General features: G+C 37.5%; 1 protein-coding gene across 1 annotated transcript in view; it reads left to right on the top strand.

Annotated features, from left to right (window-relative positions):
* MYO1D (myosin ID) overlaps window positions 1–23,890 on the top strand; it is a 130,005-nt gene that overhangs the window by 14,627 nt on the left and 91,488 nt on the right. The window contains exons 2-12 of the mRNA XM_063300556.1: window positions 6,727–6,935; window positions 9,172–9,265; window positions 10,068–10,233; window positions 12,278–12,331; window positions 13,856–13,951; window positions 14,880–14,996; window positions 15,544–15,747; window positions 16,569–16,714; window positions 16,795–16,909; window positions 19,483–19,653; window positions 23,039–23,109. Of these exons, the coding sequence (XP_063156626.1) occupies window positions 6,727–6,935; window positions 9,172–9,265; window positions 10,068–10,233; window positions 12,278–12,331; window positions 13,856–13,951; window positions 14,880–14,996; window positions 15,544–15,747; window positions 16,569–16,714; window positions 16,795–16,909; window positions 19,483–19,653; window positions 23,039–23,109 (1,443 nt within the window). The remainder of the gene's footprint in view (window positions 1–6,726; window positions 6,936–9,171; window positions 9,266–10,067; window positions 10,234–12,277; window positions 12,332–13,855; window positions 13,952–14,879; window positions 14,997–15,543; window positions 15,748–16,568; window positions 16,715–16,794; window positions 16,910–19,482; window positions 19,654–23,038; window positions 23,110–23,890) is intronic.

Below are 23,890 nucleotides of genomic sequence, written 5' to 3'. Positions count from 1 at the left end.
ATTTTAGCTAGATCTACTGGTTTTCCTTTGAGGTTCAAATACTGAAATTCAGAAACAGTGTTCTATTTAGAATAGTATTCACAAAACAGCATAGACCATGAGTTTGACAAATGTAAAATATTTCTTTATAAGAAAACAATGAAGCTTCTAAGCGCATAGCCTGATGACAGCCTGTAGCCCACTAACAGCAAGAAGGGAATTGAATTACCTTTAAATAATTACATGTTTTTATTGCTATGCTTTGACAATGAGAAAAGTCTGTATTTCAGGCAATGCTCTGTGTAAATTCAGCAAAAGCTTTGGAATTTGACTATCAGGAATTATGGCTGTATTGAGCATGGAGAGTAGCTAAAAGAATCACATTGAGAAATTGGAAATGTGATATTATTCTAGATGTCAAGGAATGGTTCTCAGAAATGTGTGATTTATCTGTTTTGGAAAAGACAGTATTTCTGTTAATCAGAACATGCAGCAATATGAGTTCCTATGGCAGATTTTGTGATATTTTACAGTAATATTTTGTGCTGTTCATATTTTAGTAGTGAATTCATTAGTAAACCAATGACTGTTGATAAGTATAAAATATAAGGTAGATTTTTTTCTTTTCTTTTCTTTTTTTAGTTTGTTTGGAGTTGTCTCTTTTCTAATTATTTTTTTAAGATTAAATATTGTTTTGTTAATTGTGTATGTAATAAATAAGTAAATGGGAAAAAAATCAGCCACACAAAAAATCAGCCACAGTGTCTTAATTTTGGGAGAAGGTTCTATGGAAGAAGATAAATGGTCTGGAAAATGCATGGTGATCCAGTGATGTTACGTTCTTTGGTAAACACCTGGTAAAAATTCATACATTTGTTCTGAATATGTTGATAACTCAGTACATTGCATTTAGTTGTATTGATTATGTATTTCCCTCTCAATCTGTTGAAACTTGTCCTCACTGATAAAAATTGCTACCCTTGTAAAATGGTATTTTTTAAAACTCAACATCTATTGGGATAGTTCATGGTATATTGTACCCCAAGTAAGAGATCAGATTGCTTTTGCTGGAAAGCAGTTGTGCCGCATGTGGAATTTAGCCAAAGGAGTGTAGTCAAGATAGCATCCATATAGAAATAAGTACAGAGATTAAAGCACAGTTTTGTTCTTTGAGTGATGTTGATAAGCTTGTAGTGAACTACTTGTAATTTCTCTTTTGGTTTGTAGCCTTGATGTGTATTGTTCCAGTTGTAAACTATTTCATTCCTCTTTTTTTCTGTTATTTCATATCAGAGAAATAAAACTAGCAATAGCATTGAAAAGGTAGTAAAAGTGATAGTGGTAACAGTTTTCAGAGGCGGTAAAGAAATTTGACTCTGAAAAAGCAAATGTTAAGAGACATTTTCTCAGAGAATTAACAGTAAGTGACAGTGGAGTCCTATACCAGTTTGCTTGGAAGCAAGTTCTCCCTGAGTCCATTGGTTTTTAAAGTAAATGTAAAATCTTTTTCAAGCTCTGAATATAATTGAGTGTGATTTGGCAATCTAAATTATCTTGATTTATCTGGTGATTTGGCAATCTAATATAAAAATGACTTGCTACTTCCCTTTTCCAAGGTGTTTTATTTGATTTTCCAATCTAGCCTACAGTCCTGATATTTCCTGATTTTCTCCCATTTTAATTCTAAATAGGTGTGACTCTGTTTAGATTTTTAAAATCATCCAAAGTCAGCTAGATGCTGCCACCTGGAATTCATTGGAGAATAAAGACACTCAAGTTGACTGTGACACTTGATTACTGTATCCATGCCATTTTCTTGCAGTGTTATAGAAGTAACTTGCCACAGCCTTCTTCTGGGAAAAGAAGTTTTTGAATTTCCAGTATTGCTTTTGCTCTGGAAATCCTTGGTGGTATGTGACCCAAGAACTAACCAGGATTGACCCTGCCTATCAGCTGAGATCAGTCAAGGTCATTCAGGTGCCGCCACTCTAATTACAGTATACTTAGAATTCAAGCCAAAGACAAAACCTAGGTCCCAGTTTTTAGAAATGAATTGTTACTGTTTTATTGGGTCCTCTTAAATTAGTCAGTTTTGCTTATAGTTTAATGCACTCCTATAACCAATTAGGGTTTATAGAATACCTTACTGTATATTTCTATAGGACTGATACCTGATAACGTTTTAATTATATTCAGAGCTTGAAAAATGTCGAGATTTCTAGAATCCAGTATCAGACTTCCAAATGTTTTGGAGTCTTGAATTTCTGCACTTCTAGAACAGCAAAGTACTGTGGTGTGCCAATATTGTAGGAGGAAAGCCATGTTAGTTTATGGTTGCCAAAAATCAGGAGGAGTCTGGTAGCATCTTTTCTGACTAATAAATGTTATTAAAAGGCATAAGCTTTCATGAGCCGTGGCTCACTTCATCAAATGCACCGAGTAGCTAAATTGGGATGAGATGGGGGCTTTCTTAGGGACTGGGTGGCAGGCCCATACTTAAATATAGACAACCCAGCCTGAAGCAGATTCTTACAAGCAAGAAGAACCAACAAGATAACGATGCTAACATGGGAACCAGACCCTGCAACAAACCCAGATGCCTATTTTGTCCCCACATCTACACCAACAGCAGCATCACAGGCCCCAACAAGAATTAATGGATACAACTTTAACATCAGGACTCAAAACAAGGTTGAAATAATATCAGGATATTTCAGTGTTCAAAGACGTTCTGTTGAAGATTTCAAAATGATCATTGTGGAAAAATGAAAATTTAACTGCACGACTCAGTGAGAATTACATGATTTTAGAATACTGGCAAGCTTTTATTTTCAGCCTGGGTTATCTGGCAGTATAGTATATAGCAGTTCTCCTATTAATATTAGTAAAATTAATTCCAAGCAAGTATGTCTAGATCAGCTTTTCTCAACCTTTTGACCCTGGAGGAACCCTTGAAATATTTTTTAGGCCTCAGGGAACCTCAAATATAGTCCAGAAGTTACAAAATTATTATATTCCTTCCATGTGTAGGCCTGTATATATGCATGAACAGTGTTCTTAAACTAAAAATAAAGAATGAAACTTACCTCTTTAATGTGAAGTTGCCTGAATTTGAAATATTTTTTTAGATAAATCATGATCTCCCAGGGAACCCCTAGTGACCTCTTGTGGAACCCTAGTTGAGAAACCCTGGTCTGGATACATAATTGTTCCTAGATGTACCTTTTCCTAAATGCAGAAAACATGGTCCTTCTAGCTGTTGCCTTGTTGTCTGGGTGCCTTGTTTTCCTCTGGTCTACATGTCTTATACAGTTCGACTATTTAGAGTTGGCCAGTTAAAATTCAGTCATACAGATGGCAGTGGTAATAGCTGGTTCTTGATTTATTGTCTTCTCTAGGAAGTCATTCAATCCTCCTTTGCCTTCCTTTTGCTTTCCTCTTCTTTCCTACTGTCTACCAATTAAACAGACATTCCAAGCTTACTTTTGCTCTACAATATGGGGGAGGAATGGCTTACGATGTCCTCTGATGCAAGTAGAAAGAAAAGCATTCCTGTGTTTACGATTTGGCTTTTGTTTCCTTCTTTCCAAGGTTTTTGCTCTGCAATAAACTAAAATTGCCATGGTCAGAAAAACAACTTTTCTTAAAACCTTGTCTTGTGAATTGAACTACATCCTGTAGTAGCTAGCTACTTTGCAATATATATCAGCTTCACTCATTATCCGTAACAGTTTATGTGACTGGAAAGGCTGAAAGGTTTTGGAACTCAATCATCAGATGAGTTCTAAATCCTTAATTCTACCTTAAGTTAAAGGGAAATTATTTAGGCTTTTAAATAACATTGCCAACATAAAATCCTTTTTCTCTTGGGATCATCTTTTCCTTAACTGTGAGCACTGTGCTTTTTTTCCTCTCTCCAATATTTCTACGTCACCATAGAATATACTACTTTAAGAATTTAGTGTTTTTGTGTGTGTATGTGTGTGTGTACACACACATACACACTGTGGCAATAGGCCTGGAGGATGGGTTTACAGTTGAGCCAGTAAAATTCTGACCTGTTGGCAACCTTTGAATTAAATATATATTATGTTTCCTTTCCAGGCTTCCTTTGTAGCAGAATTTGCCCCAGTTCAGAATGTTGTGTAAGAAAATAACAAGTTCTTGCCCTGCCTTCGCTGTTTCGTCGCATACAGGAAAGGAGGGGCACCAAATGTGCACAGAATGGCATTTCCTACTCTGGGAAATTGGCTGCCCTCAAAACTGAGTTAAAACATGTATTAAAAATTCAAGCACGAACGTATGTTTCAAAACAGCAGTGAAAGTGGTATTCTTCCATGATAGAAAAATTCAGCAGAGCTCCAAATTTTAAAGCAGTATCATAATACTGAAGTCTCTGGGTACATATAAAAGATTGCTTTTGGTAAGAATGTTTTTGTTAGGAAGTCTTTCACATTGGATATTATTTGCATTCTGTGAAAGCAACAGAAGGCTTAACTGGCCATTTCTCTATTAGGAAGAGAGGCAGAAAACTAAGACGACTTGGGGAAAGAAGTGTTAAGAGAGGCAGTTGACAGTGGGAGAAAATTAAAAAAACAAGGAAAAGAAGGGAGAAGTAGTAACTGGTATATCTAAAGGAAAGAGAAACGCTGATACTACTTTTGACAATTCTGGTTAAGCATCAGTGTTGTTAAACAAGTTTTAATTCTTGATAATACTTTATGTAACACAAAAACACATTTAAGATATTGTTCTGCCAGATTTTAAATTTATCTCCAGAATAAACTTAAAAGAAATTATGCTACTTCTAATCAAATAAACCCAGTTTCTCCCCATGGTGAAACTGGAATTTGTTGCTCTCTACCTATCCCATTAGGGGACGCGGTGGCGCTGCAGGTTAAACCACTGAGCTTGCCGATCGGAAGGTCGGCGGTTCGAATCTGCGTGACGGGGTGAGCTCCCGTTGCTAGTCCCAGCTCCTGCCAACCTAGCAGTTCGAAAACATGCAAATGTGAGTAGATTAATAGGTACTGCTTCGGCAGGCAGGTAATGGCGTTCCGTGTAGTCATGCCAGCCACATGACCGCGGAAGTGTCTACGGACAAACGCTGGTTCTTCGGCTTTGAAACGGAGATGAGCACCGCCCCCTAGAGTCGGACACAACTGGACTTAATGTCAAGGGAAACCTTTACCTTTATTACCTGTCCCATTACTTACATTTTCAATGCAGCATTTAATGACAATGCATTTAAGTACAATTACCATCTTGTCGGTTGAGCCAATAATTCTTCAATAAATCTCTGGTTGGGATTGTTTTAAAAGTAGCAATCCAGATGTTATATAGATATTATAGGAATATTGTCTTAGCAAGTGCTGAACTCTTATAGATGCTCATCAACTGCCTTAGTTCCATAGCATCAGCGTATAACGGTTGTGCAGTTGAATACCAGGCAAGTAACTCTTTTGACCATACAGGTAGTCCTCGCTTAACTACCACAATTGGGACAAGAATTTTGGTTGCTAAGGGAAGCAGTCATTAAGTGAATCTGACCCAATTTTATTAACTTTTTTGGTGGCAGTTGTTAAGTAAATCATCATGGGTGTTAAGCGAACCATGTGGTTGTTAAGCAAATCATGCGGTTCCCCATTGATTTTGCTTGCCAGAAGCTGGCTGGGAAGGTAGAAAATGGTGATCATGTGACCACAGGATGCTGCAATGGTCATAAATGCGAACTGGTTGCCAAACATGCAAATCATGATCATGTGACTGCTGGGATGCTGTGAGAGTTGTAAGTGTGAGGACCAGTCATAAGTTGGTTTTTTCAGCACCTCCGTAAGTCCAAACTGTCACTAAACGAATGGTTGTTGAGCGAGGACTACCTGTATCTGCATACAGTACTTGATTTCATGTTCCTTTCTCAGGTGGAGCCATCGAACAATGTTTGTCAAATCCTGCCTTGTGATTGACTAAGAGCAGTGTATAATGTTTGAGAACAGACAGGACTGATTCTGTCAGACATCAAATCCTGCAGAGTGAGTTAGGAAACAGACTTGATGATGCCTAGAGGTATAAAGATATATTAACAGGTTGTTGTGGCTCAGAAAGGAAGTCTAAATAAAAAAGGAAGTGAAACCATTGCCCCCGGACCCCAAAATATTTTATCTTTTATCATAAAGCAGATTTAATTGTATCTGTAGTGTTATTTTTCTTCAGTGGCTTGGATTCATGGTACCTTGCAGTTTGTATTTAGGGCTGGTGGAAAATCTAAATTCCCAGTAGAAAACTAAAGGCTTTTTGATATGGCACTTTGTATGTTAAATGTTAAAATCTTGTTTTTTCATCTGATTTTTAGAATTTTGAATTGTGCTGTATTCAGGTCACTACTTTATTACGTATTCAAGTATTACTGTTGATGGAGAGAGAAAACTTTAGGGATGGGTGTATGCATGCATGCATGAATATCCTGATTTTTTTAGCTGCCTAATCCTGTTTCTACATTTACATAAAGGACTGTAAAGACATATACAGTGTCCATAATTCTGCCTGTTTATTTATATAAACATAACTGTTCAAATACTTCTGCGTTGCAGTCAGTAAATACTTTGGTCATGATGAATAATTATATTGACATGAGCTTAACATTAAAGTTCAAAGCTCCTGTAAGTTGTGTGGTATTAACTGCCTGCTTTTTAACCTTTTCTAATTCTCCACTGCTCTTTTCTGTTATCTTTGTCTTGCACCATTTAGGTTTGAAAAGGGACGGATCTACACATTTATTGGGGAAGTAGTAGTTTCTGTAAATCCTTACAAGAACTTGAATATCTATGGCCGTGATACAATTGAGCAGTACAAAGGGCGGGAGCTGTATGAGAGACCACCTCACCTCTTTGCCATCGCAGATGCTGCATATAAAGCCATGAAGAGACGATCAAAGGACACGTGCATTGTAATATCAGGTGGGTCAGAGGTACCTGCTACTTCCGTTTAAAGACCATTGTGATATTTTAAACAAAGCTAGCAGATTGAAGCTGGATTCTTCTATTGTGTTATGTCACAAACTGACCATGTGGTGGTTTTGTGCAGTGTGTGAGTCCAGCCTGGCTACAACTGAACTGGTTTTATGAGTAAGTTATTTATTTATTTAATCAATTTAAATGGCTGCCCATCTGGCAAATGTGACTCTGGGCAGCTAACAACACATTAAAACAATAAAAACAATATTAGTGAAATAAAAAACTAATTGTGGTCACAGAAGATGAAACCAACAAGACAATACAGAAACTGGGACATAACTTCCCCCACGCCCTGGAGCACATCCAGGTCTTATGTGCTTTATGGAAGGCCAGCAGGGTCGAGGCCAATCTGATTTTGGGAGGGTGTGGTGTTCCACAAAGCAGGCACTGCAACAGAAAAGGCACGCTTCCAAAGTCCTTAAGATGACATTGTTTAATTGAAGGGACCCAAAGCATGCCCCTCCTGTCAGACTGTGGGAGGGTAGAAAGAACTGGTGAGAGGTGGTCCCACAAATAACCTGGCCCCATGCCATGGATGGCTTTAAAGGTAACAACCAGTATCTTGAATTCTACCTGGAAACACACTGGGAGCCAGTGCAGCTCGTGGGGCAGAGATGTAACATGGGCGTACTGAGGTGCACCCATAACTACCTGTGTTACCACATTCTGGATCAGCTGCAGCTTCCAGATGGTCCTCAAGGGCAGCCCCATATTGGGTGTATTGCATTAATCTACTCAGGAAGGGGCCGCAGTGGCTCAGTGGTTAAGACGCTGAGTCAGAGGACCATTAAGGTCGGCAGCTCGGCAGTTCAAAACGCGAGAGCGCGAGCTGCGTGACGGGGTGACCTCCCGGCAGTTTGTCCCAGCTCCTGCTAACCTAGCAGTTCGAAAGCATGCAAATGCAAGTAGATGAATAGGTACCACTTCGGTGGGAAAAATAACAGGGACATGAAAGGAGCCCCCTCGGGCGTCCCCTGGGCAATGGTGATGTCACTGGCAAATCCTTTCAATACAAAAGTGCCTTGGTAGGTGCTTCTAACACACACCCACACCCACACCCCCACACACAAATCCTCTCGGGAGGTGATTTAAGGCATGAGTGACTGAACAGTGCCTCCTGATCCAGGAAGGGGAGCAACTGAGCTGTCATGCGCTGCCTACCTCTGAATAATACTCAGACACTGGTTCGTGGATCAGGCTCTGGTTTATTTGCAGGGCAGGTACAGCGTTGGTAGAAAAAAGCTGAGAGTGACAGGAGCGCGCCGGTGCGGGGTTTAAATACCCCGCGCCGGTCAGCGCCCCCTCGCTCACGGTCACGTCACCCCCCTTTGTCCAATACGTTGCCCTGCCGGTGGGTGAGGGTTTCCGGGATCGCCCATCATCAGGTTTCCCATTCCTCTGCTGATTGCTTTCAGCTGGGCGATCCCCGTTGTATTGCCGCTGATGGCTTGGGTGGCTCCGTGATCCGTTTAGCTATTGTTTGTTAGCCGTTAGTCGTTGTGGGTTGATGGCTACTTATCTTGTACCCCTTCACCTATTTCCTTGTCATTGTCATGTGTGCCATTGCGCTGATGACTTTAGCTCAACGGCACTCATGACATGAGCACACAAAACAAAGTTGTGCAGAAGCATTCCTGACTACAACTGCCACCTGCTCTTCAAGCAGGAGTTGTGAGTCCAGGAAGACCCCCACGTGGCACAGTGGATCTGTTTGGGGTAGTGCAAATCCAGATCCAAAGATGGAAAAACCCTGGATCCAGTGGGCCCTAAAACCCACAGCCACTCAGTTTGCCAAGGTTCAGCTGAAGCCTGTTCTTCCCCATCCAGACCCTCACAGCCTCAGGACATTGAGAAATATTATATATCAACTGTGATTTGTAGGTTTTTGTAAATAAAATATAACCTGCAAAATTTGTTTACCAGAGGTTCTCCCATTCCAACTTCATATTTTTTTAATCTAACACCTGTTAGTCCAATACTGTCTACTTCTGTTTTTGCCCAGTTCTCCTCCTGAACTAGAAACTCAGCATGAGATCATAAACACATAGAGCTTAATATTAATTTCTTGAAAAATAAATTCTACAGGTGCTTCATGACTGCTCAAAGCACACATGTTCTCTTTAGCTAGTGAAACAGATTAGATTGTTTTATGATGCCTCTCTGTTATCTGCACCCTCAGGTGAAAGTGGAGCAGGTAAAACAGAAGCAAGTAAATACATTATGCAGTACATCGCTGCCATTACTAATCCAAGCCAGAGAGCTGAAGTTGAAAGGTAAGGCATTTGCTTTGGAGAGAAAAATGTCTAATTTAATTGAAAGCAAAATGTAATTGCTACAGAGGAAAATGCAAAAATGAAGGTACCATAATAGGGCACCGACTTTTAGCTTCTCAAGAGCTCTGTGTCAACCAAATTGGAAAAAAAAAGGGACAGGGAAAAAATTGTATCAAATGTTCAAGATATATTATGGGGCTCTGATCTTGAAAAATTGTCTAAGCACTTTAACAGCAACTTGCTGTTACATAGGAGATGGCTAGGGTGATGCTGACATCCCAAAACATTGTTGCCCCTGTCTGGCTTATTATCTTCTGAATAGTTTCATATGTTAGCTTTAAAGTGGGTTGAACTCTAAACAACCTGGACACAATTGCTTTCTCTTATTACAATTTCTGCTATTAGGAGCATATTCTAAACAGTATTATCTATATATTTTGTCAGGATAATCTTCTATACTTGGAAGCCCGCTAAGGCCTTGAGCATAATTTTGGAATTTATATTTGGCTTCACACTTCTTGGGAGAGTGAAGGAGCATTTAATACTTAGAATGATGGAAGTGAATGGACTATTTCTGCATTCCCAAACTCTAGAATGGAGTTTGCTATAGACAAAAACTGAGAATTAAGGATCCTGCAGTAATTAAACTATTTGCTTGGGAGGGTTTTCTGCTAATCGCATTTTGGAGTACAGTCTGTAGTAGAGCTAGGATGGCTATTAGGTTTCTTACCTATAAAACATGTTGTTATGTCTGATCTAATTTCCTTTACTATTGGTTTTTGTGCGTGTGTGCTCTTCAAAGGGTGAAGAACATGCTGCTGAAATCCAACTGTGTTCTGGAAGCTTTTGGCAATGCGAAAACTAACCGTAATGACAACTCCAGCCGCTTTGGAAAATATATGGATATCAATTTTGATTTCAAAGGAGACCCAATAGGCGGGCATATCAATAATTACTTGCTGGAAAAGGTACGTTGGACTTTCCATGTAAGCTTTCGTGGTCATTCACAGATGATGATATCTTTTAGAAATTAGTAAAAATTGATTGTATTGTAAGCATCTGGATTCATAATAGAAAACTGAAGCAAGTTCTTGGGATAATGCTAAGTATATGGAAAAGTTGGCTTTAACTTGCAAAACTTCCAGTAAACGTAACTGTAACAGAGACCATAGTTTTAAATAGATGATCATGTGGTAGTAAGGAAACTTTCTATTCCATGTTTCATGGCCTGATGAAAACCTCACTTAAAAATGGAATAGATGATAGGGGAGTTTTTAAGTGCTGTCTAGCTTTCTGTTTTGTGACTTCATGCAGAATCATTTTTTAAAGCAACAGCATTTGTTGCTTTTAAATATCTGTATAGAATACTACTTCTCTTTCTTTTCCCCCTCCCCTCACCCTACTTTGCTCAGAATGATAATCTTGGAATAAATACTGAAGCTTTCATGACTTAGGAGTTATTTTTCAGGTTTTCACCCCATCTCCCAGATTTAAACCATGCAGCAGTTTCTGTTGGTTTGGTAACCGTATCATATTTTTAGATTTAATCCCATTGGATAATTTGGGACAGACTGTACAAATTTGAGAAGTGTCCTAAAAACATGAGTCACCTAAATGTTAATGCTAATAATAAACTCCCAGTTCAGCAGTGTCTTGCCCTCTCCTAGCTGTCTAATTTGTTGAGTTAAAATAAAATTTTGGATAACCCCATTAAGCTTTCTATCCTACTGTAATTAAATATTCTCTGGTTTAGCTAATAGGTAATAACTGTCCTCTGTTTGGGCTGCAGATACAAAGTATCACTGTTGCTTAAATGCCATGTTTGAAATAGCTTGAGAAAATACAGCAGTTAAAGTATGAACAAATGAACTTTATTCAACATAGACAGTTTTTACAATAACACATTGTAATTTAGCCCAATATTTATATGAGTAATGTGAATGTCATACTTCCTAAGGATGAAAGCAATGTCATGTTTTGGAGTGTTAATTGTTTTTAAATGTAATAGGTACTGGCTTAAATGCTCTAATTAGACACATTCAAACATGGCTGATAGGCCTAATGACTAAATAGTGTTACTCAGTTCATAAGTAATGCCCAGTTGATAAGCCTCTCCAAAATCTCTGGCTAGCCAATATGGGAAACCAGGCTTTGGCCAAGATGGACCCTTAGCTTGATCTAACAGAACTCTTCCTGTATTTTGACACATTTAATTCATGGAATTCAACAGTATTAATGGGATCTTTAATAAACTTTGTAATATGATTTAATTGAGTATTCTTTGGAAAAAAAATTAGATATAGTCTTAAAAAAAAGAAGAAAATAAGAATATCTCTTGAAAACCTTTGGAACCATACCAGTTTGTTTGTTTGTGTATTTATAATATCAAGAGTTGATTAATGAAACCTTAACCAGTAACATTACTCAAGTCTTGCTATTACTTGCTAACCTTGTTGACACCAGAAGGTACTCTACCCCTTAGTCAAACCAAATAAAATGTCTTGTCCTCTGGATTATGGCAGCAGCCTCATAGGACCCTCCATAGCCATGCAAAAGGCTGCATGCCCGTTGGAGGGATTGCAACAACACCTCCCGGTACTTAATTGAAGTTGATCCATGCAAAGGGTTGTTGTGCTACTGTTGTCCTGTGAGACTCTCATTATTTATTTAATTTATTTAAAAGACTGATATGGCCACCCATCACACACATGATACTGGGTGGCTAACAACCATGTAACGCCCCAACAATAACACAGATAAATAAAATAGTAATAATCCATTATATTGTGTTACATTGTGGTAGCACAAATCATGCAAGTAGTTCCCATCCCTTTTAAGCCCTCTGCCTCCTAAGGGATTTGTTATTTAAATAGGGCAAGATTAGGTTGAAAAATACCCGGTTTTCAGTATTTAAATTAATGTAAATGGTTGGCTTAGGATAATGCATGTGAGAAATAAATTGGCTAGCAAGCTTACTTGCTAAGGTTCTTTCACTTGCTCTTCTCTTGCTAGTCCCGGGTGATTGTGCAGCAACCAGGAGAGAGGAACTTTCACTCCTTCTACCAGGTGAGTTGCAGCTGTGAAACTGGGCGCTTTGTGGGTGATTGCTTCTGAATTCAGAGGAATGCACCCTTTCCCCTTCTTTGTAATATTCCTCAGTGTTTGATTTATCCTCCCAGTTTGCTGCATCCTTCTTTCTTCCTTAGTTCATTCACAGTGTAAAGGACAGCCTTTGTACAGCCATTTTGCTATAGACGACAATTTATAGGTAGCTTATTCCAGCCCTGGGTTCAAAGGCTGGCTCTTCAGATTTCCTTTATCCAAATTTAATGTTAGTTGGGTGTTTTTATTTTCCTTGGAAGAGAAGGTCATGCTGGTTCTAGCATGCAGATGGAAATAATTTCCATACACTTCATGGTTTTGCCTTCAGTGCCTGCTAGCAATTATGGTAACTGGATGCTTGTCTTGGATACCTCTGAAACAGCAAATAGTGCCTTAGGGTAGCCTTTTACAAATGACAATGTCTATTTCAGTAGTTGGAAAGCAGAATTCTGGATTATTACTTTTTGCTTTATGCCAAACTACCATGTTGGTAAAGCATCACTGCTCACTGTTTTATTGTAGAACTGAGGAGACTGTGCCATTGATTTTATTTACTTGAGAAATGTATATGGCTGCCTATATTATATAATACAACCCTAGGTGGTAAATAATAAAAACACAAGATTAAAACTAACATACCATCAGTGCCATAACAGAACGTCTTCAAAATAAAATTTAAAAAATGCTGGGCTCCCCTCCCATCATGCCCCAGTGCCTGAGGGAAGAGCCAAGTCTCAACATCCTTTCAGAGGGCAAGAAGGGTAGGCTCTTCTGTACCTTCGGGGTGGGGGGGAGTATTTCTTCACTATTTTAAGACCTTTTCAAAATGTTTGAAAATTGCTGAGAATATTATTTCCCCCAGTCTTACTTTTTGTCTTTCTTTCAAATTCAGTTATGCAGTAAAAATTAATTCAGATGAAACAGTGACCCTAAATACACATTTATATATTTTGGGATGGTTAGTCATTCTGACTCCAGGAGAAAATTTCCTAATCCTGAAGTAACCATGAGTTCTTGAATATGTAATAGAATTGCTGCTTTAGCTCCATTTAAAATTCCACCTCTTATCACAGGATGTAAGAAAACGGGAGACAGCAGTTTTTAAATGAAGGATGTGCCTTAGCCAAGATTCCAGATGGAAGATCCTAAAGGCAAATCAAGTGTCAGTAGCACTACTGAGCAGTATTGATAGTACATTGTTGGGGTTGTATGCCACTGGTAGCAAATACTTCGTCCTCCCCAAAATAACCTTATGGTACGGGAGAATCTAACTTGACTGGAGTGACTAGTGAAGGAGCAGCTGTTGTGATGCTTGCCCTCTTCTCTGTTGAATATTGTATTTGTACAATGTCTATTACACTGAAAGCTTGAGACGGACTATATCAAGACAGTGTCATTTGCAGTATTTTAGGTAGTAATAATATTAATAATACACAACATCAGAAATGCAATTGATTTACAGTAAGTAACTAACTCTTATCTTTTCAGCTTCTTCAAGGAGGCTCTGAGCAGCTCCTGCGATCTTTACATCTACATAAAGATTTATCTGCTTATAGCTATATTAGTGCTGGAGTACATCCAAAGGTGAGGATTGTATGTGCCTGTGAAGAATCATCTTTCCTTTGTACTTTTAAACGATTACATGGTCAGCTATGCTATTTCTTATTAGTCTGCATATAGTTGGAGTTCTGACTGTATTTATTCTCTAATATCAACTTAATACTGTATATTCAGTACTCACAAGTAATTTTGATTGGTCAGTTTAAAGACTGCTGTAAAAATCTGTTACTCTACATTTTGGTATACGTCCAATATTAGTATGTCAACTACATCTTTAGCCAACTTTCCAGGACATTCTGAGGAATCGTTTATCTGATTTCTGTTAGATAGAGGAATCTAAAGATAACCTCATTCAGTGATCCCAAGGCCACATTTTTAGTCACAAAATTTTGTCTTCTGGCTTCAAGGACTTACCGTGTAATTGTAACTATGGATGTGGATTTAAATTAGATATGTAACAGTGCTCTGGATATTATTGTATCTTATGTCATCTTACTTGTATTATATAACATTACCTATTTTATTACGAATTCTGTGCTGTGTTCTTTTTTTGGTCCTTGACAACAAAAAAATTTCCCAAATTTGACCAGATTGGTTTAAAATTCTCCTTGCCACTTTTTTTGGAAAAAAAGTCCCCCAAAATGAAGTTTTTTGTTTTTTCATTTGGATTCATTATGAATATGTATATTTTAATAGATCTATAGATTTTTCTCTTTCTCTTGCTTTTCTTTATCCTACCAATTAGTTCGTGTAATACTGTATTTTTACTACTACTACTACTATTACTAATAGTTTATTCTTTGTCTTGGCTGAAAGATTCTTTCAACTTTCCCATGTAGAGATGACTGCCTTATTTTTCCATGCTTAATGCTGCACTGTTAGTGTTAAAGTTGAACATGCAGTGTTGTTGCTCATGAGTGGCTTCATTGTTATTGATTTGTTTCTTTTTTAGTGTGCCATTAATGACAGTGCTGACTTCAAAGCTGTTGCCGATGCAATGAAAGTGATTGGGTTTGGACCAGAGGAGATTCAGACAGTGTACAAAATACTTGCTGCCATTCTGCATTTGGTAAGTGGATATCTGTATTACTAGACATATGGAAAGAAATGTGTGTTGTAGAGTTATTTGAGGGGCATTGGGGCAAGAGAGTTATAGTTATCATTTCGCAATTATACATGCACTTTTTCTGATGATGAGGAGAGACTTTAGTTCTGTTTCAATATATTATAGCCACAGCTGTTCAGGTTCCAGAAAGGTTTACTTCTAAAAATAGGCAAGCTAAAGGAATGAAGCTGGTTTCCATGGTAAAAAAAAAAAAAAAATAGAAACCTCCAATGCTCTTTCAAGGGAAATAATTGGATATACTGTAGCTCTTTTGTCAGTTTTAATAAGTAAGGTGTAACTTCCCCAAATATTAGCAGTAACACAATGTATCAGGAATTTGTTTTCTAGCAAGAAATGCTTTAGCGAAGATGGATATGGAGGAGCGGTTATCCTAGTTTGGGGTGCATTAAGGAAATTGCCAGAGCTTTCAAGCAGGTGCAATGTCTGGGTTGTGTTTGATGCTGAAACTGTTGGGGACATGAACAAACTCTTTCTTCCATATTTTCTCCAGGGCAACTTGAAGTTTTCTGTGGATGGGGAAACACCGCTGATTGAAAATGGCAAGCTAATATCTGTCATTGCAGATCTGCTCTCAACTAAGGCTGAGATGGTGGAGAAGGCCCTGCTTTTTCGAACGGTAGCTACTGGTCGTGACATCATCGATAAGCAGCACACAGAGCAAGAAGCCACTTATGGCAAAAATGCATTTGCAAAGGTAAATATAGATTCAGTGCCATCAGCATGAAGTCTACCTTTTCCTTTTAGATTTATTATCTCTTCATTTTTAAGTGAAAGTTAATACAGTTGATTCAAAAACTTCAAAAGTAGCCATGCAAATATGTCCACATAAATTATTTGCCAGTATATTGGTCTGATTTATCTGTCTGTGTTTTTCTGTTAATCATTCGTAGCTCATGAGCAGCCTATATAAGAAAGGAAAACGGTGATTTTCCTCCCCAATTTTCAAAAATATTCTGCGTGTTGATCATCAGACGCCTTATACTTGTCACAAGAAATCAAAGTATTGTTTGAAGTTTGTCTGAATTGTTAGTTATCTTCAGGAGGCTAGGGAAAGGATTTGTGAAGTCCTTGGGATTCCTGAAGTTTATGGGCGATAATAAAAGTCATACTTTGAGAAAGTGTGAGATAAGATATGAGAAGACAAGTATATTTTTCTCAGTGCAGGGAGATGGGAATGCACACATTTGTAGCTACTTTTCAATTAAACACATTGTATATCATCAGTGAAGTTAAGACATCAGTGCAGAAAGAATCTGGAATGACTGACTTGTTTGACAAACTTAATGTCCTGAAAATTAGCCCATTGCAATTTTAATAATGCTGCAACAAAAGAACTGATTGTTTATGGCTTGTTTGTTTAAACCTCATTGGATTTTTACTGCTGCAGTAGGTTAGAACTGGATGCTTCCCAATTTTCTTTTATAAGGCTATAGTGATGTAATACAAAAATATAGGCTTACTAAATCTGAGTTCTAAACAAGGAAATAAAAATGATTGATGTGTTTTGTTTTGTAGGCAATATACGAGCGTCTTTTCTGCTGGATCGTGATGCATATCAATGATGGGATTGCAGTAAAAGACTGCAACAACACGGTTCATGGCAAAAACACAGTCATTGGAGTCCTTGATATCTATGGCTTTGAGATCTTTGACAGTAACAGGTGAAATGACTTGAGACAGTCAAGCATACATTTGTTTACAGGAGGATTTAAGACATCATTTAATTTTTTTCCTTTTATAGTTTTGAACAATTCTGCATCAATTACTGCAATGAGAAGCTGCAACAACTCTTCATTCAACTTGTTTTGAAGCAAGAACAGGAGGAATATCAGCGAGAGGGGATTCCTTGGAAGCATGTGAGTAGATTTACAGGGTCAGCTGAGAAACACTCAGAGTAGTAACCCCCATCCCACCTCCCAAAATTAAAACAAGATTTAAAATGCAGTGTCAGTTTAAAGACAAGATTGAAAAGATGCAATATGCTGATTTAAAACATCAAATCTAAAGGTCACAACCACTAGAAAACTAGTTAATAAAGCCAGCAAAATCCCTAAAGGAAAAGACTGGGTTTTCATTTTATGCCTGAAACTGAGAACTGAAAGCAGACAGGCTTCATTTAGTTAAGAAGGTGAAGAAAATGGGAATGGTTTTCAAGAAAAAAATATTTCTGTATAGCTGGATTTGGGGGAAGGGATAGAAGCGTAGAACTTCAAGGAAGACTTTTCAGCTATTATTATAGGCTAGGTGTGTCCATGCGGAAATAGTCTTTTAAATACTTTGGTCTCAAGGCAAGGTTATAAAGATTGTGATCAACATTCTGAGTTAAGCCTGGAAGCAGACTTGAAAATAAATGCAGCTGGGATAGCAGTGGCATAATAGACTATGATCTTTGAGGACCAACACCCCCCACAGCCATATATTCATGGATATATATTCATGAATACAGAATATTCCTGTATTCATCTGCCTGTTCACCAAATCAAGTAGGATCAACTCTTTCCAGACCCCATCCCTATGGGACTGTTATCTAATGGGGTCTTGAAAGTGGGCATTTTCAGTAGCTGCCCATTTTCTTTGGACTCCCTCCTGGCAGAGGTTCAGCCAGCTTCATCCCTCTTGTGCTTTAGGAAAATTGCAAAGACCTATCTCTTTCATCTTGCACAGGAAGACAGTGTGTTGTAATTGAAGGTGAGGTTCGTGCATGCATGTCATTTGTATTTTTTGGGTTTTATCTTTTGTGAGCTTTCATTTTATATGTATTTGGTGTTTGGAAGCATTATTTTATATGTTGACATTGTTAGCCGTGTAGAACCTTTAGAATGGATAGAATACAAGCAAAATGAAGAAATATTTTGCACCAACTGTAACTTCTAAAGGAATGCCTCATGTAGAGGATATTATAATAGTCTAACCAAAAAGAGAATAGGTCATCTGTCACCCAGTTCAGGTCAGCATGCTCCAGTAACTGTTGTTACTAAACCATTGTTCGTGTGATGAATGTCTCCACATAATGTAGTTGCTTCTTCAGAGGGACTGCAACTGCATCTAGCTTTGGTTAAACAGCAACATCTGGGTGATCTTTATCCTCATAGAGACATTCTGGTTCAGGATGCCTAGAGTTGCACAGGCTGGAAAAAATAAGTACAGTAGACTCTCAGTTAACTGGAACTCAAGCAATGGCACTCTCAAGCAACCGGCAGAAAAATCGAACCGGCAATCTCAAGCAATCAGAAAAACCCCCGGCAATCTCAAGCAACCAGAAAAAAAAAATAGCACTCTCAAGCAACCAGAAAAAAAAAAACAGCACTCTCAAGCAACCGGCAAAAAATCTGTCTCTCTCTGCTGCCATCTAGTGGGTATTAGGGTTTAATAGTAACCCTCAAGCAACCAGAAACTACATTTATCTGGCATCTTCCAATCCCCATGGGTGCTGGTTAACTGAGAGTCTACTGTACCTGCATACTGATGATACCGTTCCCTAACTCTCTGGGATACATTTCCCAGCAGTTTCAGTACATATGAAAAAAGTAGATCCTTACGTGATGCCATGGGACAACACATATGACATCAAGCCAAAATCCCCAGTATTGCCTTCTGAGACCCACTTATCAGGAAGATTTGAATTACTGTAAGATGATGCCCTACAGACCTATACCCACCAGGCAACTCAGGTCAATACCATACTAAACTCAACAGAATCCAAAACAATAGAACCAGCAGGGGCACATTCATTCTAATTCTTGACATGGATAATCACCAGAGTAATCAAAGCTACTTTGGAACTGAACTGGAGGCCTGAATCTGATCAAAATGGATCCAGACAATCATTTTGTTTAGAAAAAAATTGCAATGCAGAACAACTCTCTGTGACCTTGTGCCAAAAATGGAGATTGGAGATAAATTAGTAAATATTCACCTCTTAGAATCAAAGCAGGAGGGGAAAAAATATTGCTTATTTCAGGCCGAACAAAAATATAATTACTGCCCGTGTATTTAATAATTTTTCCCAAGATTCTGAGACGTCACTTAAGACTTTGGAGGGTTTGAGGGTTTGTACTTCTAATGTTATTGGTATAAAGTACTAAAAAAGAGGTAAGACTTGGAATATACAAGTTTCCCATCTTGACCACAGAGAATTCTGTACCAATACTTTTTATTCTTCAGATGTCTCTAGCTTTAGAAAGTAGTTTCAAAACTTTGCTATAGAATTGAACAGTTTAGTTTAAGTCTGTCTGAAATACTGTACATGAATTTAGAATAAATCTCATTAATGAGTTCAGAAGTAGGAAAGTATTGCATTAGACAACTGCATCTGAAGAAAACTTAAACTGATACCTGCTCATTTCCTTTTCATATTACCGATTCTTACAGTACAGTGCACTTTCTCTCTGGGAAATCTCATTAATACCTGTACTCAAATATTCTGTAGATTGACTACTTCAACAACCAGATCATTGTTGATCTTGTGGAGCAGCAGCATAAGGGGATCATAGCCAATTTGGATGATGCGTGCATGAATGTTGGAAAAGTCACTGATAAGATGTTCCTGGAGGCTCTTAATAAGAAGTTGGGCAAGCATGCTCACTTCTCCAGCAGAAAGGTACTTTTTCTCTAATCTGGCATTATCTATAATTCTGCCACCAGACTAATTTAAGCCATTTTTATACTTAAGTAGCATATAAATATTTTACCTTGTCCTTCCTTAATAGAAACAGTTCAGTTTACACAAAATAGTCATCTAGGTTTGCTTTATACCACTGCTTCTAATCATACGCCAAGGAATTTTGCAAAGCACATTTTTCAGAGTTTATGACCAATGATTTTTTTTTCTTAAAGCATTTTACTCTACTTTTCAGCTGAAAAGGCTCCAAGAACAGTGTACCAAGAAAAAAATAAGATAATCTCTGTCTGCAAGTTCATAATTTAAATTGTGGTCTCTAAAGGACACCATACAAAAATAAAAAGGATTAGAAGGAAAGATTATAAAAACAAATCCCCACAATATTTTCTTCATTATCAAGTTGAGCAAGTCATGGAGTGCCATTTAATCACAGTGGTAGGCTGCTTTCTTTCCCTCTGATGGGCTCAGAAGTAGGAACTTTAGCAGGATGGAAAAAGCTCTTAACTAATGCTGCCTCTTCCCCCTTCCCCTCTTCATGGTGTCTGGTTCGGTGTACATTTAATCCTGTTAGGGCTTTAAGAACTAGAACTTGCTATTTAAATGCCAAGCCATACATTTGTAGGTGTTAGGGTTGGGTTAAAAATCCATGTGTTTTCAGTGCATCCTATTCCATCCATATGTGGATCTGACTCTGACGATTTTGGGCTCAAACTGAGCTATTTGTTGGTTTGAAGTCTGTTATTGTTATGGTGATGCTGGCTGGAGGAAGGAGCCATTTGGTACTTCTGGAATTTGGCACCAAGATTCACAGATTGAGCCATAAAAAATTTAGGAGCCTGTGGTTTGAAATACTGCTCTGTGCTGTGAATGAACTTTAAAGCTGATTCCAATGAAAAACCTGTAATAGCCAGCAGAGGGCGCCATAGACTTTTCAATGTTAAAGAGAAAAACAGGAGCATGAGGTTGGCTAGACAATGATGTCATTTAGAACCAATAGGAGCCCAGCTTAAATTCATGTGACATTTCCTAAGCAAGTAAGAGTGGAGAATATAGATTATCTAGGTTTTTGATTTCAGAATGCTGATTTCAAATTCTCTGTAAAGTGAAGAGATAGCATTCAAAACCACAGATGAACGGTACCTTTATTAGAACCCAACAGAATGTCACAGAACCATTCAAAAGGCTAGTTGTTAAGCAAAATACGGGGTGGGGGGGTTGTTAACAGAAATAGCTATGTATGAAAGACAAATTTGCTAAGTTTGTCTCTGGATTTAACACAATAGAACTACAATATTAAACTTATTTCAAAAGCCCAAATAAATGTAAAAAAAAAACTTCATGGCAGTGATGAATTGTTTCCCTCCACTCCTATGAAGCATGGGTGAAAATAACCATTTGAAAGGAGCTGCAATATATTTGATCAGTTGGGAGATCATAATTATTATCAAACTCATACTGGACTTTATGTTCTTTTACTCCTCTCTTCTAGCCTGCCTGAAATCTAAGATTTATATTTCTATGTTTTTGTTAATTGTAATTTGGTGTTTTATCTGCATCTGATAGACTGGTTAGAGAGGTTCAAACTATATATGATGAAGTTAGCTTGTTTAAAAAATCATTGTAAAAATTAATCCCAGTTTTAGATAAGACAGCAGACTAAGGTTAGTAAAAACGGACATGAAAGCATCTGATCTCTTTTTTGTGGCTGTGTGGAAGAAAAGGGAGAGAGGTACTGTCCATTCTTGCTACAATAAACAATGGTTTGTCATGCTATACAAATCAGATCAGAATACAACTCAACTACTCTCATTGTTAAAATTAAACTAAATGAAGGCAATATTGTTCAGGCTGGAATACAGTTGAAGATGATTTAACAAGCACTATCATGCAGTTAAAATAAATTTGTTGATTGATTATTGAATTAAATACACAAATGCATAACTGTGCAGAAAATCATCTTCTGAATTAATGCTTCTACATTAGAAGTGTTTCCTGCTTTCAATGAAATCTGCATGATTGTGATTTTGCAGCACAACTCATTTGGAATTACAGATCAAGCTTGACTCCCTAATTTTCCAATAATTGGAATTGATGGTTTTAATAATTTCCATTTTTCGTACATCTGCAGCTTAGTCTTTGAATTAAAGTGTAGCTTGTATCTTCTTTTCATTTCTGTGGACTTAGGAATTCTACTTCTTCCCTGCATTTCACAATATATTTACTGATTTGTATTTTGAAATGCACATTCCTTACCGCTATCATTGCTGCATCAATATTTTAAAAAGTAAAATAGAATGGAGACTCAGATAGGTTTATTCTTGGGATTTTATTATTTACATGCCTCAAAGCAAAATCAAAGGGCCATATGCTAATACATTATAAGAATAGTGAATTCCCAGCTTCCCAGTTAATGTTTTAATGCTTCCTTGTGAAGCATATTTATTTATTTAATTTATTTATTTATCAAACTTTATCACCGCCCATCTCCCTCCCAAGGAAGGACTCTGGGCGGCTTACAATAAAAACTGCATTAAAATCAAAGTAGTTACAAATACAATAAATACACTAAAAATAAAATGTGATGGAGTCTAGATGGCTGAGAGTCCTTATCAGTCCGTGAGTGTAATATTGAATTTTGTGCTGGGAAACATAAGCTTTGAGGGACTATATCCTACATAGCAGTATCTTACTTTTACAGACTTCAGAGCTAATGTGCTGTTAACAGGTTTTTTTTTTCTTTTCTTATAGTAAAATTATTATAGAACAGAAAAATGTTTTTACTTTGGGTAGAGTTCCAAAAAGGGTATTGTGGGGTCAAGTAGCATGTAGGCCACATTACATATCTATGACACAGGAAAAGAATTACAATGAAAATATACATATACTTTCTGAGGAAGATTGAATTACATTCCATTATCTCAGTTCCATATGACTTGATATACTTACTGATGTATGCATATAAAATGTTTGATACTCTTTTAGTATTCAGTTTACTAGGATTTTTTTTTAATGGAAAAGGCCCTTGGTCAATTTCATGTTCTATGAAAAGGGACATTTGTAAATGTCATGTTCATTTGTAGCAATGCCACTGAAGTTTCCCATGTGTTTGTGACATTTTGCAAGTGAAGAAATGCAGTCAGTCTAGGAGGTTATACTGATACAAGGGAGTCGTATCACGAAGTCTTAAACATATTGTCTTGTCTTGTCTTATAGACAGCTTGCATAGCAGTAGTGTTAGGAAAAAAGCATTTCATGACTACATGCAGCAGTAATTAGACATTACTCAGATCTGGAACTGAAAACCTTTTGAAAGTTACCAGCAATTGCATTTCAATAATTACTTTTTAATCCATTTGTTTTTAAGCTTTGTGCCATGGATAAAAACCTGGAATTTGATAGAGACTTTCGGATTAAGCACTATGCTGGAGATGTTATGTAAGTTTGGTTCCCATATTTGCTGTCCTAATTCCTATTAAAACATTTTAATGCATAGTTGCATAATTACAGTTGCCCTTTGTTTTTCCTTCTGTACTTCCTTTTGGTTTTTTGCCATTTAGGAAAACATCTGAAATCATTTCATTTTTATATCCAATGATTGGTGTAGTGCAGTTTCTCAACTTTGGTAACTTTAAGATGTGTGGACTTCAACTCCCAGAATTCTCCAGCCAGCATGGAGGATTAAAGTTGCCAAGGTTGAGAAACTCTGTTATTATGTTATTATGTGACCCTTTTTGATGTTAAGGCAAGGGCTTGGTATTATATTTAGGTATAATTGTATTGTATTTCCTATATTGAGGCATGGAAGGCATATTTGGAAGACGTTAGGGCAGAGGTATAATTTTGATACTTATTCCCATTATCAGCTAAAACCTTTTTTCATGTCATACATGATTAAGGGATATAAATACTTAAAATCAACTTATTGCCAATCAGATCCTCAAGCCGTTTAATCATTGCAAGGGAAAGTTGGATTGCCTAAAATTTGGATTTGCAAAATGGTATTGTATACAACTAAAAGTATCTTTTGATTCTGTGGTTTGATCCAGTTGTATTTTTTTAAATCTGTTCAGTCATGTCCGATTCTTGAAGACTGCCTGGACAAGTGCCTGCAGTTTTCTTGGCAAAGTTTTTCAGAAGTGGTTTGCCATTGCTTGCTTCCAAGGGCTGAGAGAAAGTGACTGGCCCAAGGTCACCCAGCTGGCTTTGTGCCTAAGGC

This window comes from Candoia aspera, chromosome 4, assembly GCF_035149785.1.
Source record: "Candoia aspera isolate rCanAsp1 chromosome 4, rCanAsp1.hap2, whole genome shotgun sequence".
NCBI lineage: Eukaryota > Metazoa > Chordata > Lepidosauria > Squamata > Boidae > Candoia > Candoia aspera.
This window is presented reverse-complemented; position numbering and strand designations above follow the sequence as displayed.